The following is a 14,998-nucleotide window of genomic DNA, read 5'->3' on the forward strand; positions in this document are numbered from 1 at the left end:
CCTGGCACAAGAGCAGTTTCTGACAGCCAAGACTTAACTCACTCTAGGGGGTGACCCAGGCAGGGACTTTGCACAAAGTTACTTTCTACCCATTGATATTCCCAGTGATTCACAGCAGCCAAGGATGGCACTATGCACCAGAACTGTCCTGAACCATGTAGAAGAACTTGGGATGCACACAGAAAACACAGTCCCTCTTGCCTGAGTCAGACAGGGACAGACAGCCTCCTCCTTCCTCTCCAATCCCAGAAAAACAACACAAATCATGCCTCTGGAAAGGAACCTGTCTTTGCCTACAGAGTGGAAACTGTTTATAAATTCTTAATCCCCTGACATTGAAAGTATGGGGACTGCCTGTCCTGGATTTTTTTGGGACAAATGTATTCAGTATAGCACATGTTCCTAGTTTTTATTTGGAACAAAATATGGTGTCCAGAATCACAAGGTCTTTCTCAACAGGTTTAAAAGCAAGTCTTTATAAGCAACATATATTGAAACCCAACCAAGAACTGTGTCAGAAAGGAAGAGGAGGCTGAGGAATTAGCTTCTATTTTCACTTTTTTCTCCTTGGATTTTAGGCTAAGGTGACCGATGTTAGGATAGACAGGTCCACTTTTTCCCAATCACTAAGATCATGCAAACCTGGCCTGACTCTACTGCCGCCTTCAGTCAGCAAGAAGAACTACACACCCAGAAAACCCACTGTATTAGTTACCATGGTGATGCTAGTTCAACCACATTGCATCTGGATAAAAATTTTAGGCACAACAGTATGGAAAGGTACTGGCTAAGAAAGAGTTAACATCACTTTTGTTGTTGTAACTGTCACAAAGTATGGTTAACGTTAACTTTGGTCAAAGATGGTAATTTGGAGCAAACACCTTGAAAATTTGAAAACGAGCAAGGATGAAATGTCAACCCACCCATTTTGAGAAATATCCTAATATCCACTTTGCACTACACCAAATGACTTTCAGCACTATTTATGGGCCTTTCTGGCACTATTTATAGTGATAGGAAAGCGATTTAACTAAATCCACAGATGATCCAAAGCCTGGAAACACTGGCATATCAACTTGGAGGGAAAAGTGATACCTTGACCTTAAGAAAGTTGGGGACTTGGGCAAAAATAACAAAACGAAATCCAACCTAGAAAAATTGAAGGTGGCAAAATTAAGCCATTTTGCTAACATGCATTGGGGAGAGGGATGGGTCACAAAGCTAAGACTTGAGAGGAGTTTACAATTTATGTGACAACCCAAATGTTAAAGATTGCTAGAAGGTCCTGCAGACAGAAGCTGGAAGAAGGCTGAGGTCTTAGGGGAGTGCAATTCTCAATAAGGACTTATTTCCTTACTCCCTCCCTTCCTTGCCAAGATCAGAAAGTCAAAGAAGGTGAAAAGGCTAACAACATTGATTTACAAACACAGCGAGGAGGAACTAAGTCTGTCTGGGCCAAATCTGGACGTCTGAGCTGGGGCGACAGGACCCAGACAACCACCTCAGGAAATGAGTAAATGAAAAGGGGAGGTCGCGGAATTATTTAGGCCTAGAACAAAACTGCCTAGACCGGGGAGGGGCGGGGTGTAAGTAGAAAATCTCAGAAAAGGAATTTTGACAGTGAGAATGCTAGTTAAGATAAGAGTCCGACGGGCCCCCTGATGACCCTTGTTTGATGTCAATAAAGACCGAGAGGATTATGCATTGGCAAGCCTTGCGTATTCTGGGACATCAATGAAGTCTGGACTTGGGGCGGGTAGGGGGCTGGGGTCACGTCCAGGCGACTTGGGTCAGCTCGGTTGCTCCTCCCTGGCGTGCAGCTAGGGTGAACGAAGTCTGAGAGTTGTATCTAGGATAATTTCTTTTTTTTAAGTTAGGGACATCTGAGGAGTAGTAATGGGGACAGAGAAAGAGACTCTCTCGACGTCTAGGAATGTGGGGGTGGCTTGAGGAGGAGAGGGGCCCGTGCAAGAGGTACCCGCGGGTGGGGTCTGAGGACCGGGGGGCGGGAGCCGAGGGCGGGAAGGGGCCGGGCCAGCGTTGGAGGCGGGACCAGGCGCGGTGGCGGTGGCGGGGGCTGCGGCGCGGGGGGCGGGGCGGCAGGGCCCGGGACACCCCCTCCCGGTCCCCTGGCGGGGCGGCTTCGGTCTAGCAGCACTGGAGGCAGCAGCGACCCGAGGGCGACTTGCGGGGCGCGCGGGCCGCGTTGGACCCGGGACGCTTCTTTCCCGGGACCCTCCGCTGACTCCCTCTGCCGTGCCGTCCCGCCGGAGTCGGCGGGACCCCCGGCCTGCAGGGAGCGCCGGCGGCGGCCGCGGCACCATGAGGCGGCCGTGGGGCGCGCTGCTGGTTGGCGCTCTGCTCTGTGCACACGGTAAGCGGCGTCGCCGCGCCCGCGCCGACCGGCCCACCGGGAAAGTTTGTCCCTGGGTCCGGCAGCTGCAGGACTCACCTCCCGGGAGCCGAAGGGCGCAGGCTGGGGCCTGAGACCCCTCGCGCTCACTCCAAGCAGTGGCCCTGAAATTGCATGCCAGGGATGGGACCAAGAGCTCCCCCAGCTCCTCAATTGCTAGAGGGGACAGTGGTGGAGGAGCTCCCTTGGGCTCTGGTCTGGGCCGGGTGGGATAAGATCGGAGGCGCTCGCTTGTCTTCCTAGCTGCTCTTTAAAGAGCTGGGGGCTGCTTCCCTTTCAGGTTAAGCCAGGGTCTCTGTGTCCTTGGTGCGAATGAATGTGTGCAAAGAAAGGGAGGCGGGGAGGACGGTCGCTAAACCCATAAATTGTAACTAGCTCTCCTTCTAGGGGCTGGGGGTCTCGGGTGGGTTGCGGAGAGAGGCCTCAGTGGAGTAGGAGTACCTGAGCACCCGGAATTCCTCTACTCGGGAAAGATTCCCCCAGACCTGGCTCCCACCGAGGGTCTTTGGGCACTGCTTGCTCGCAGCATCTCCCCTTAGTGGTGTTTTGGGTTCCCTCTCCTGGCTGCGGCCAATCAGCTTCCTGCCCCGGATCCTCCCCAGGGGAGGGGTGGGGGGAGAGGTTTGGAAAAGGGGCTGAGGAGGAACACTGGGAAGAAACTGCTGGGAGACTCCCGCAGATCCGTCCTGGCCGGGGCAGTGGGCAGGGGGCAAGTGTTGCAGAACCTCCGAAGGCAGCCTGTCGGCCCGCGCGGTGGGGCCTTGGTCTCGGGGGAGCTGGGCGGATGGCAGCAGGACTGCTGCTTCATCTGCTCCTTATTAATAACGTGTTCGGTGCCCGTACGAAACTGTTGGAGTGTGGTTAGGGTTTCAGTGGAATCTGCCCCTCCGCAGCCGCTTACGACCGTGGGTGCACCCCGTGATATAGCAGCTGCCTCTAAATTTGCGCCCCAAGATCAAAGAACTTTGATCTCTGAGCCCCGGCTCATTCACCCACCGCTCTTCAATGCGGGGGAGATCAGAATCTTCTAGTTTTCCTTGCTGCCCGGATGAGGGGGTGGCGTTCAGAACTGAGGGGTCTGCAGACCCTGGCCTTGCATCGCTTCTTTCTTTAACGTAGAGGAGGTCGGGTGGAAACTGTGCAAATTTCGGAACTTGCCTGGCAGAGCGTGGAGGTGTCTGGGCACTTGTTTTAAAGATTGTTTTACCTCCGGAATCCAAAACGGAGTTTTCGTGTCTGTTATTTAAACTACCCATGGGTTTTCAGTGACTCTTTCCAAGTCCTCTGTAGCGCCGATTGAGCTCTTTCTGAGAAGTGGTAGCCTGGCCGACCCACGTTCCTCTTCGCTCTGCACTCTCCCCCTCCCGGGCTCTCTCCTAGAAGGTTATTTGTAGCCTCTTCGGCGTGTCGGGACAGCAGCCCTACTGGGGTAGGAATGTAGCTGTTCTTCCCACCGCATGGGCCCCTTAAAGGGACAGCTATGCTTTTTGGGGGGTTTCCCCCTTCGGGCCGCAAGGAAAGGGGATGGAACTTTCCTCCCGGCCCCCTGGAGGAAGTTTTGAAAAAGATCAAGGGAAATGGTTAGGCACTAGGACATTAAAAAAAAAAAAAAAAAAAAAAAAAAAAAAAAAAAAAAAGGTTGGGGAGGCTAAAACGGATACCAACAAAGCCGGAGAGGAGATTGTCGCCTTCTGCCCTAAGGAACGGGGAGCTGGAAGGTTCCCCGACTGAGACTGGCCAAGAGAATTTTACTGCTCCAGAGCTGTCAAAACTGCATACATTACATCCAAATAGAGGATGAGGGTAGAGAAAAATATATATTTAATGCTTCATAGAAAAAGGGTGAAAGGGTTTCCAGTGACTGGTTTGAGTTCCTTTTTAAGGGGGAAAAAAAGATTTAATAGAATTTCTAAGTCTGGGATTTTCTGTACACATAGGGTAGGCAGAAGCAGAGAGATTTACATTTTTGTGGGGCCTGATACTGAGCCATTCTTGGAGACCTGTAGGAGACCAGATTCACAGGGAGTCCAAGCAAGTTGCAGAGCCTAGAATCAAAACTACAGCCATGAAGATCCCTGGCACTAAATCCCAGGGTCTCAGGGACACAGTAGTTCTGGAAATGTAGTAATGGATCAGTTAGGCAGACCTGACCTCATCTAGGAGTGAACCCAGGACACTGAAGTTTAAGGTGCTTATTTGGAATCTGCTAGTCCTTTGGGTTTTTCCTAGAGTCTCTAGGTTTGGGTTCAGACTACATAACACTCCACCCTTAAAGATTTTGGAAGGAAATTTGATGGCTGGGAATAGCCATGGCTATTTTCATACTGAGGGTTATGACTATTTGAAGAGTGGAAACTGTTTGTCCTGGCGGTCTCTTCTAGGTAAGTTAAAAGTTGAAAATTCTGTCCATGAGCTTTTGGCTAAAAGTTTGTTTCTGAGGATAAGTGCGTAAGAGTTGAGCAGAAACTGGTCTCCTTTCCATCTGGCTATTGTCATGGTTGTCATGGTGCTTGAGTGACCTTGTCCCCTGCTCTCTTGGACTTGTGAAAGATGCTTGGCTTGTCACTGATTTTGGATTTCCTCTTCTGTCCCTGTTGAATATCAGATAACATCTTTGGGACTGGCCCATGGTATTAAGAATGACAGCTGCAAGGGAACCAAGTCTGGCCGTGTCTGACACAGAGTATACCAGGCATGTTCATCTTCTGGGCCAGCACAGAACATGGGAGGTCACAGAGGACGGGGCATTTTATAGCTCTTTGCTCACTCTTGCTACTGATTAACAGCTAGTCTTAATCCCTGAGAAGAAGGAAAATGGGAAGGATTATTTATGTTGCTGCTCATTTAAAGAAAAAAAATCAATACTGAGAACAGAATAATTTCAGGGACTACTTTAAGAAGTAGTCTTGTCTCTTTTGTGACTGGTATATCTCATAATTATGGGACTGTCCCAGGCTCTTGGTCAGCTATGGGCTCTCTACATTCCTTGACGCAGCTTAGCCACCAATTTTGTTCCCATTGCCTGGGCACAGGGCATCTGGGTCCCAGGCCTTTTCTGAGTTGCCATCTCATCTTGAGGAGCCAAAACCTTTCTCTTTTCAGCCCGGTGGGAGTCAGTATCCCAGGGGAGACTAGGTGCTAACTGGTTGTCTGGCAGAGCCTGAGTTTGGCCCTATAAATAGCTCTGATGACTTGCCCCGTGCTTGTTGCTGTCCCTCCAACTTAGAGCGGGCAGGGTCAGGCTCTTTCTCCCTAGTACACTCTGGAGAATTCTGCAAACTGGGCCTTGCACCCATTCATTTGTTCATTCATTCAACAAACATATTCACAAGCACTAATCTAATTAATGTGTACATAGCTTAGTAATTAAGAAGCACAGGCAGACCTGGGTTTGAATTTTGGCTTTTGGTACTTCTTTGTGACCCTGAGCAAAACACGGAGTCTCCCTGAACATCAGGATTCTTATCTGCAAATGAGGGTGAAGTGGGGAGAGTGGAATAGTAATCAATTTTCACATAAGAAGGCTTTAAAAAATTAAATTAGATAATTGTATATTCAAACAATTCAGGACAACTACTGTGTTGCTGTAGACCTGGATAAATGTCAACTGTTTGTTAGCAAAGTTGCATAGTGAATCAAATGGTTCTTGACTTTGAAATATGGGAGCCTGCTAAATAAATAATTATAATAATTACACTAGTGTTGTGCTAAAATGGAGGCTTGGTCCCTCATTCATTTCAGCTTCTTTTCTTTCTTTTTTTTTTTCCTCTGTTTTTCTCTTTGAAAAATCTTGCCCCTGCTCCCCTGGCTCCGCCCCCTTGAAAATCTAATGAAACCTAAGCATAGTTCCTGCCTGTCCACACTTCCGGAAAAGAGGTCTGTTAAGCTACAATGTGAGTCTAGGGGAGCCTGCTCTGCCTTAGTTCTCCGGAGAGAGGTCCAGGCAATGGAACTTCTTTTTTTCAATGGAACTTCCCTGTTGAGTGGTCATTGATGCAGCCCAGCAACCTCTCACCCTAAGATTGCTGTGACCCAGGGTGAGAGGTGCTACGTGAGGTTTCTTATAGCTGGAACAATTTAGGATTCCGAGTTCTCCCTCCCACTGGTCTAGGGAGGGAGTCAGGCCCCAGAGCTCATAAGGTAGTAATTGCCCCAATTTGGGGACTGGGCTATTGGGAGCCTCCTTCCTTCATGACGACTGTCTTCAATCAGAAGCCACGTCACTGTGCAGGGATAATTGATACAGGTCTTCTGCCCTGGACTCCTCCACCCCAGAGTTGGACCCCTGTTGTCTCTGTTTCTTCCTTTTAAGTTGGTGCCTGTAATGTGATGTTTCTGGAAACCGTGGAAAGTTGACCGTAACCCACAGCAGCCATTAAAAAAGAACGGGTTCTCTACCTTCCTGGCGATCCTTTGAGTATTTTCCGTTCTGCATTTTCAATTTAGCACGAGCAAACATCCTAGGTGCCCTTGGGCACCTCGTAAGCCCATCCGAGCAGACCTCATTCTTTCAGTGCACACAGGCATTCCCGTTCCCGCTCACAGATGAGCGCTCCCAGACGCCCTGCTTCCCCATTATTCAGGTGACAGTGAGGAGGGGAGGAGCGCTGCCTGAGACCCAGCTGGGGAAAGCCTGGCTGGGACTTGCTGCAAGCCCCGACTTGGCCTATAGGAGCTCTCCCTCACCTCTGTGCAGAGCCCAGGATCAGAGCTGCGAGCCAAGCCGGAAACAAAAGATTGGGAGCAAACCTCCCATCCGGCTGGGAGGCAGCGACACAAAGGTGCTGCTGCATAATTTATCACCGGAGGTTTTGTGCAGCCTGGAAGCTCCTGGCTTCACAGTGCCTTTTGGAGGGAGAGGGACCCTCCCCTTATCGGGGTATAGGGCCAGGCAGGTACAGAGTAGGGTATTGGAAGAGACACCTGATTAGCACATGGAATGAAGAAACTTCCAGTTTGTGGGTGTCTCTAGTACTCTTTCCATGCTCACTCAATAGCTCCACTTTCTGTCAGGTCTCTGGGTGGGACAGAGGTGGAATTGTGGCAAAGGTTCCCTTTCCATGGCCCCGGCCTGGGGAGCTCGCAAGCCACCACCTTGGGAGCACGGATGAGAATAGGGGACAGTGTCTCTGTTGGGTTGACTACAGCCTTCTGGAAACCAAATGGCAGTGTCAGGTTGTAATACCCATGAGCCTCGCAAATTAGAAAGGGGAGCTCTCTCCTCCTCTTTCCACCCTCTGCTCCCCAAGCAGTTTGAGCAAGAAGTTGCAACTGTATAGACTCAGAGAAGTAGAAAAACGAATGGCTCTAGAAGGTATGTCCACCCAATGAAAATTTTCTGCTCTTAAGGGAATGATCTCTGGTGACCATTTTTGCACCACAAACTGGGACTTGTAGTCTAATAAACACATGCAAGTGTTCTTCGGGGCAGTTAACATTTTTGAGAGTTTTGCAGTGTCCCTGACACTGTGATGAGCATTTAGTGTGTATTGTCACGTTTACTCCTCACTTATAAGGCACTGTGAGATTCCTGGCTTAGAGATGGAAGACTGAGGCTCAGAGCAGTTTGATGTCACACAGCCACTGAATAACTATATATCCAGATTTGAGCCCAGGGTCTAAGCTAGGAACTCCCCCAACCCATAATGCCTCTTCTTAAATATTTGATACCCAGCCTGGCCCAGAAGATCTAGGTTGGAAAGATCTACCCCTTGGATTGACCTTTCTTGTGTTTTCAGTCACTTTCTTAGGGAATCCCAATGCAGAATTCCTTAGGCTTTAAAAGTCTCCTAGAAAATGTGGTCTGTTGCTCCCTGAAGCCCTTTGTTACTGGATGGACCTCGTTTTGACATGTAGGGGAAAGGAAAGCACTATTTTGAGCAGACTTCACGGAGCACAGCCATGTTCAAATCATGTTGGATTTGTGAAATCTGTTGACAGCTTCTAGGGAGGCTAAGTAGAATTTTGATAACCTATAGAGAGACAGCCTAGGATTATAGCTACATGACTGGGTGGAGAGAGAGTACACATCCAGATGAAGACAGTGGGTCAGTGATAACAGTAATAATAATAACAGCTTATTATTAACTTCACGTATTATCTCATTTAAACCTCCTAGCAACCTTATGAAATAAATAGCATTACAACTCCTGTTTTACGAAAGAGGAAACAACTCCATTTCTGAATTTCTTTGCACTTTACTTTCTGAATTCTGTCTTCCTTACTTGCCCCCTAGGAATCAGTTGATAATAAATTAGGCCAGGATAAAGGATACCCTGTGCCTCAAGCTCCTTCAGACAGACAGTAAAGCAGGAGTCTTGCCTCTTCCTGTGGTTATTCCTGCCACCAACTCAACCCATGAAGGTGGCACCACTGCTTGATACACAGTAAATTCCACAGCAAGTTTTTTAGCTATCTCAAGCTCAGAAGAGCAGGTCTTAGTAATGCATTGGCTCTGTAAGACCATTCTGGGGTTAGTCAAATCTGTGATAGAAATGGTAAGAGATATCATTTTTTAAAAATTTTATCTTAACTAATTAACTTCTTATTATTACTTGTAGTACTGGGGGTCAGACCCAGGTTCTCTCAGCTGTTAAGCAAGTGCTTTACCACTGAGCTACACCCTTCCCCAACCCTATTTTAATTTTTCTTAAGAGACAGAGTCTCACGGTGCTGCCCACAGTGACCCTAAACCCCTGGATTCAATGGATCCTCCTACCTCAATCTCCTGAGTAGCTAGGACTACAGGCACCTACCACTGTGCCCATCTTTTTTTTTTTTTTTTAAATTCTTTCTTTATTTTGGTGCTGGGGATCCAACCCAGGTCCTCAAGCATGCTAAGCATGCACTCTACCATTAGCTCCACCCCCCAACCCCAGAGTTATCATTTATTGACACCTAGTATATGCCAAGCATGATGCCAAGTGCTGCTTATCAAGTAATTTAATTCTCACAGCATCCATATGAGGTAGGGGCTCTTATTTTTCCAATTTTCCTGCTGAAAAACTAAGATATGAAATAACTGCTCAGGGTCAGATAGGTAGGAACTAGCAGAGCCGGGATTTGCACTTTGAGAAGTTTTCTTCCTGTGGTTTTAACATTATTAACTTCTGCCTTATAACTTTGCAGGCTGACCATTAAGAGCTGCTTTTCTATGTTTAAGAGAGGGCTGAGTTTTCTGGGACCAGTAATCATGTGTCTGATGCATCCCTTTTGAGGGGGCCCACTAAAGAACCAAGTAAGGCTGGCCTCTAGGGATCAGAGGAATAAAAGGGATTGTAGGACAGAAATAAGAAGAGCCATGGCATGTCAGTTTCACAGGCAAATAATGCACCAAGTAAAGTAATTCTTGTAGGAAGAGGGTATAAACGTCACAGAATAGGACTGGGAAGCTGCTTGGGAAAGGAGAAGATTCTAGTTCTGAGTCCTGGATAGGTAGGAAATGACTACTTTTATTTCTTATTCTGGGCCTCTTTCTTCCTTTGACACCATCTCTCACAAGACTCTAGAGGAAAGTATCATTCATTCATTCATTGATTTAACAAAATTTTATGGGTCATCTTATACATACCAAGCATTGACTTATGCACTGGGAATACAAACACTAGGCTGTCACACAATTCCAGCTGCCAAGAAGCTGAGCGTACAAGTGAACAACAGGGCTGCAGGGGCTCCGTGGAGGGGCTTCCGACTCAGCCTGGGCCAAGTGGGTCCAGGTGGGGAGTGTCAGGGAAGGGTTCACTTTCTAGCCTCCTGTTGCTGCCAAATGCTTACTTTTTTGGGGGGGGTGGTATTGGTGCTAATGTTCACTGGGCGAACTCTGCCCTCAAACAGTGGCTCTGTTCAGGTCTCTACAGACACCCAGTATCTTTTAGACCTTTTAGATGAATGTAAGTCCATTCCCATGTGACTGCTTGCTGTCACTCCTCTTAGTTTTATCAGTTTTGTCTTGCTACATGGTGTCCCCTTTCATGAAAGATGTCACTGAGTAGGCTGCCCAAGGAGCTGAAATTGTTGACCTGGATGTCATTTGGAGAAATTTCAAATAACTTATCCTTGTTACGTAAGGTTGATAGCTTCCCTGTGACTGCCAGTGGACAGGAGGAGAGAGGGGGCTTTAGCGGGGTGGAAGAAGCATCTCTTAGGACTGTTGCTTCCTGCCCTTGTCATTATAATCCTAGTCCCTCTATACCGGTAGCCAGAATGCTCCTCCACACTCACTGGGCACTCCTTAAGCCTTCCTGTCTCTGGTTCAACTTGAAAAAGCTGCTTTGCAGCTGTGTCTAGTTACTGTCTTCAGTGTGCCTCCATGTGACAGGTGTGGCTCACCTTTAGCTGTGGGTTCCATGGCATGGTCCAGCACCGTGCCTCTAGACACTTGAGTGTGCATGAATATCTCCTGCAAAGCTTATTACAAGTCTGCATTCTGAGGTCACATGGAAAGAATACTGGAATACTGGTTTAAGAGTCAGAATGGAACTGTTGTCCTAGTTCAACTTATCTCATTAACAACCTTGGCCAAAGCAAGTGACTTTTCCTGGTTTGTGCTGGGGACCAAATCCAGGGCCTCGCATATGCTACCTAAGCTCTCTACCTCAGAGCTACCCCCCAAGCCCCACCTTACCTATTAAATGGACACTATAGTTCTACTCAAAGATGGTTAAAAGAGAATACAAGTGTTTACACAAAAGTAGCTTGCCAATTATGAAGAGAAACTGCAAGGTGTGACCATTTGTTGTCAGAAGTCTTTCCTGGACCAACATAACACTGAGGTGCTGGTTCAAAAGGGATGGGGCTCCAGACTTTTCTCAGCTTTACTACTTTACCTCAGGGCAAAGGAAATTGGTATTTACCTTAGCAGTAACCAGAAGGAGAGGTCACTGTTTGAGACCCATTAATTCACTGCAGATTTCCTAATAGAGAATGCATAAAGGAGAGGAACCCAGAAGTTGTACTTTGCCCTTTTGACCTTTGAAGATTCTCACAATAGCAATATCATTTATTGGGAGGCAGTATAATCACCTTCCTGGGGGTAAGTGCTGACCCTATCCCTTAGTATCCCTGTGACATATCTACTGACTTAACCTTTCTGCTTCTCATCCTCTTTTGTAAAGTGGTGATAATAATAAGAGTACCACCTCCAGGGATTGCGGAGACCATTCAGTGATGTAGCAGATGAGAAGCACTTAGAGATGTTCTTGGGCAGCACCTAGGAAGTATTCAGTAAACAGTTTTTTTTTTTTTTTTTTTTACGGTGCTAGAGATTGACCCCAGGGCTTTGTGCTTGTGAGGCAAGCACTCAGTCAACTGAGCTATATCCCCAGCCCTAAACAGTGGTTTTATTATGAAGCTTTTGCTGTGTGTCAGTCTAAGCAGTTTATGTGGAATTATTTAACTTGAGCTTCCCCAAAACCTTTGAAATAGAACTGTTCTTATATCCATTTTATGGATGAGCAAAACTGAGGCTCAGGGATATTAACTAATTTGTTTAAAGTTGTAGAATTAGTGGTGCTATCATGTTACAGTGTGTCTGGTATACCAGATGGATATTTCCCTTCTCTTATTCAAAAGAAAACAGTGAGAAATTGCTAAGGTGACTGGGGTAAGGAAGATGAGATGTAAATAGTGAGGTTTTGGTTAACCTCTTAAGAAGGTTCAATGAGCAGTTCACATATGTCCCAAACATTGATGACTTGATCGGAAATCGGGAACACTTTTTCTTGTTGGTTTGCATTCGGAGAAGGGCTTATGCCCAAGCCCCTGGGGGTCCAGGGAGCTTGTGGTGTGTCTGGCAAACAGCTTTCAAGGGCAGAAGCAGAGCTGACTATTCTAGTTCAACAGTTCTTAAAATGAAGGCTGCCTTTTGCCATCCGCAGCCATTTGTTTCCTTTCTTCACTTTCCATTCTTTTACCTAAAAAGGGTTAAAAGCTGCCCTTTAGGATCATCGCCAGGACTTTACTGAAAAGGCAGAATTCCACCTCTGGGCATCCGAGAAGGGCAGCGGTTGCCCTGAAAAGCCGGCCTTTTGGTGTCTGATGTGTCTGCTTCCTGTATGAATGCCCAAGTCAGGGGCTCCCTGACTGCCTGCTGCCTGACCTTCACCACAGCGCAGACTTCAGATGTTGCTCTGACAAGCAGGAAGTCATGACTCTCAGCCACCTGCAACTAACTCGATGCCCACCCGATGGAATGCTTTGTTCTTGAAATCTGCTGGGAAGTCAGGACTTCTGTTATCACTCAGCCAGAGGCGGGGGTGGGGCCCTCAGGATCAGGAGCTGAGGCTCCTCTACCTCCTGCACTCCTCCCTTGCGTGCAGACCAGGATGCTGCTGATCCTGCAGTCCGCATCCTGGGACTTGGTTTTTTTGAGAAAATGTAGGCCTCGTATTCCCACACACTCAGTCTCTTCAGTGTTTTTCCACCTTCGTTTTCTTGTCCAGTCCTGGTGGCATTGTGTTTTGTTTTTGCACAAATAAGGAACCTGAGGCTTAGGGATCTAAGTGACTTCACAAAGTCATGCAACTAATCGGTGGAACCCAGGTCTGTCTGCTCCTGATCCAGTGTTTTTTCCTCTGTCTCCCTTCCTTTCTGTTCTTGTTACCCCTTTTATCCTGAATTCCCTCTGGTGTGTCCTCGCTCCCTGCTGTGTTATCTAGCAGTAGTGTTTCTTAACATCTGTTGACATTTGGGGCCAGATAGGGGACAGGGGTTATCCTATGCACTGGAGAACGTTTGGCTGCATCCCTGACTTCTACCTACTAAATGCCAATAGCATCACCAGTCATGACAACCAAAATGTCTCCACACATTGCCCAATATCCCCTGAGGGACAGAATCATCCCCAGGCAAGATCCACTGATTAAGGTTTAAACCTCTTCACCAGGCCTCCCTATCAAGGGGATCTCTGTGTGGGAGCCTCATTGCATGAAGTATTCTTTGCTGTTTAATCCAGCCACGGATCCTTAAAGGGGGCCTGTACTGCAATGAGCCAGTGTTCCTCAGGCTCTGAATGAGAGAAGGCTTCATCTCTTCTCAAGGCTCTCAGAGTAGTCCAGAAAGCATGGTACTGGGGCGACTGAATTTCTGATGCTTCCCTGGGGAAGAATCTGGTCTGCACTTGCAGAGAGAACCAGAGAGACAGGAGCTCCGAGCTTGCAGTGAGACCTTCCTGTGAGGTGTGGGGAGATGGTGCATCTCCCAAATGGGCTCCCCTTGCCTCTTGCAGGAAATCTTGCATCTTTTCTAGGACAGCTAGTTCCTTTAGTGTATGGTGGGGGAGGGCCAGACCTCAGTTGAGAATCTAGTAGAAATCTGTGGTCCCTTACCCCAGAACCATACATAAGGTTGTCCCTCCATTCATCCTTTTGTCCATCTATCCATCTCAGACTAGGAACTCCACCTTATGCTCATACTTACCCTTGGGTTGAAGTGGAGAGAGATGGGTCCATGGCTCTCCTGACTTTTGGAGGGCTTGGTAGCTTACCCTTTCATTCTGGGCCCTGATCCCTAGGCCAGGCCAAGTCATTGTTATGGGGGATGAGGATGTGCATCAAGAAAGAGAAGCTTTCTTGGGTCAGGGGAATAGTGAAGGAAGAGAGGTGGCGATTGGGGACTGACTCTCTCACTATTCCAACCCAGTCTGAGGGCAGGGCCCAGTCCAGGGAAGGAAGAGGAGAAGAAAGCAAAGGGGAGAGATGAGCAAGGATCCTGGCCCCCTCCTTCCCCAGCTTCGAGCAGCCCAGCGGGCTAGATGAATGCTGGGAGGTGGGGGGAGTGACCCTGGCAGAACCCTTTGTTCCAGCTGAGGCTGGAGCAGGGGCACTGAGCCATTCACACGCCATCCCAGGGCATCCTGCTGGGCATGCTGGGGAGGGGGCACAGCAGCCGGTCATGGGACTTGGCCAGGCAGATAGCTTGATGCTCAATAGGGAAGCCCAGCTGCGTGCTGCGTGCTGGGGGAGGGGCTGTGTCTGCTGGCCTTCCTCTTCCTCTAGGCTGCAGCCCTGATTGGACTGAGTTACTCTGCCCTGAGGTGGCCAGGTCTTCTCTGCCTCCATCCCCGCTCCTCTTGGTCACCCTCCTCAAAACTAAAGTCTGACCACCTGCCCCTGGTACCTGCAGAACTCCTTAGCCAGTGTTACTGGTATGGGGATTTCTCTGCTGCCTGGAGGAACCATTACAATCTGCCAGTCATGAAGTTTTTCTTTTGCTAAAGAGACTGTATTTCCATAGATACTTTCTGAGGATCAGTGTTACAGTTGCCTATTAATGTGAACAAAAGAATTCCCCAAAGTGCTGCATACCTTGATAATGTGGGTCCCAGTCATAACTGACAGACTGCTTTCCAAAGTCACTTTTCCTTGGATGATCCTGGGAGGGCACATCTTTTGACCTTATGGGGATCTGTTTCTTTCAGAGGTATTGATTTGGTAACTTTGTGGAGAGAAATTGTCACTTTAAACAACTCAAGTATGACCGTCTAACAGAAGGACCTTGAATACTTCGAAGATAATAAAAGTATAGCCCTCATCTTCGCTTTGTCTCATTATAAACCCTCCATTTGCTTTTCCTACTGGAAGTGTTCTA

At 48.0% G+C, this 14,998-nt stretch overlaps 1 protein-coding gene across 2 annotated transcripts in view; it reads left to right on the forward strand.

Moving 5' to 3' along the window:
- The first annotated feature begins 2,180 nt into the window (after positions 1–2,180).
- Lrp4 (LDL receptor related protein 4) overlaps positions 2,181–14,998 on the forward strand; it is a 47,720-nt gene continuing 34,902 nt past the window's right edge. For both annotated transcript variants that reach the window (XR_007103911.1, XM_047516698.1), the window contains exon 1: positions 2,181–2,374. Coding sequence is in view for 1 of the 2 variants with exons in the window: in XM_047516698.1 (XP_047372654.1) it covers positions 2,323–2,374 (52 nt within the window). In the remaining variant the exon portion in view is untranslated. The remainder of the gene's footprint in view (positions 2,375–14,998) is intronic.

Source organism: Sciurus carolinensis, chromosome 11 (assembly GCF_902686445.1).
Source record: "Sciurus carolinensis chromosome 11, mSciCar1.2, whole genome shotgun sequence".
Lineage (NCBI taxonomy): Eukaryota > Metazoa > Chordata > Mammalia > Rodentia > Sciuridae > Sciurus > Sciurus carolinensis.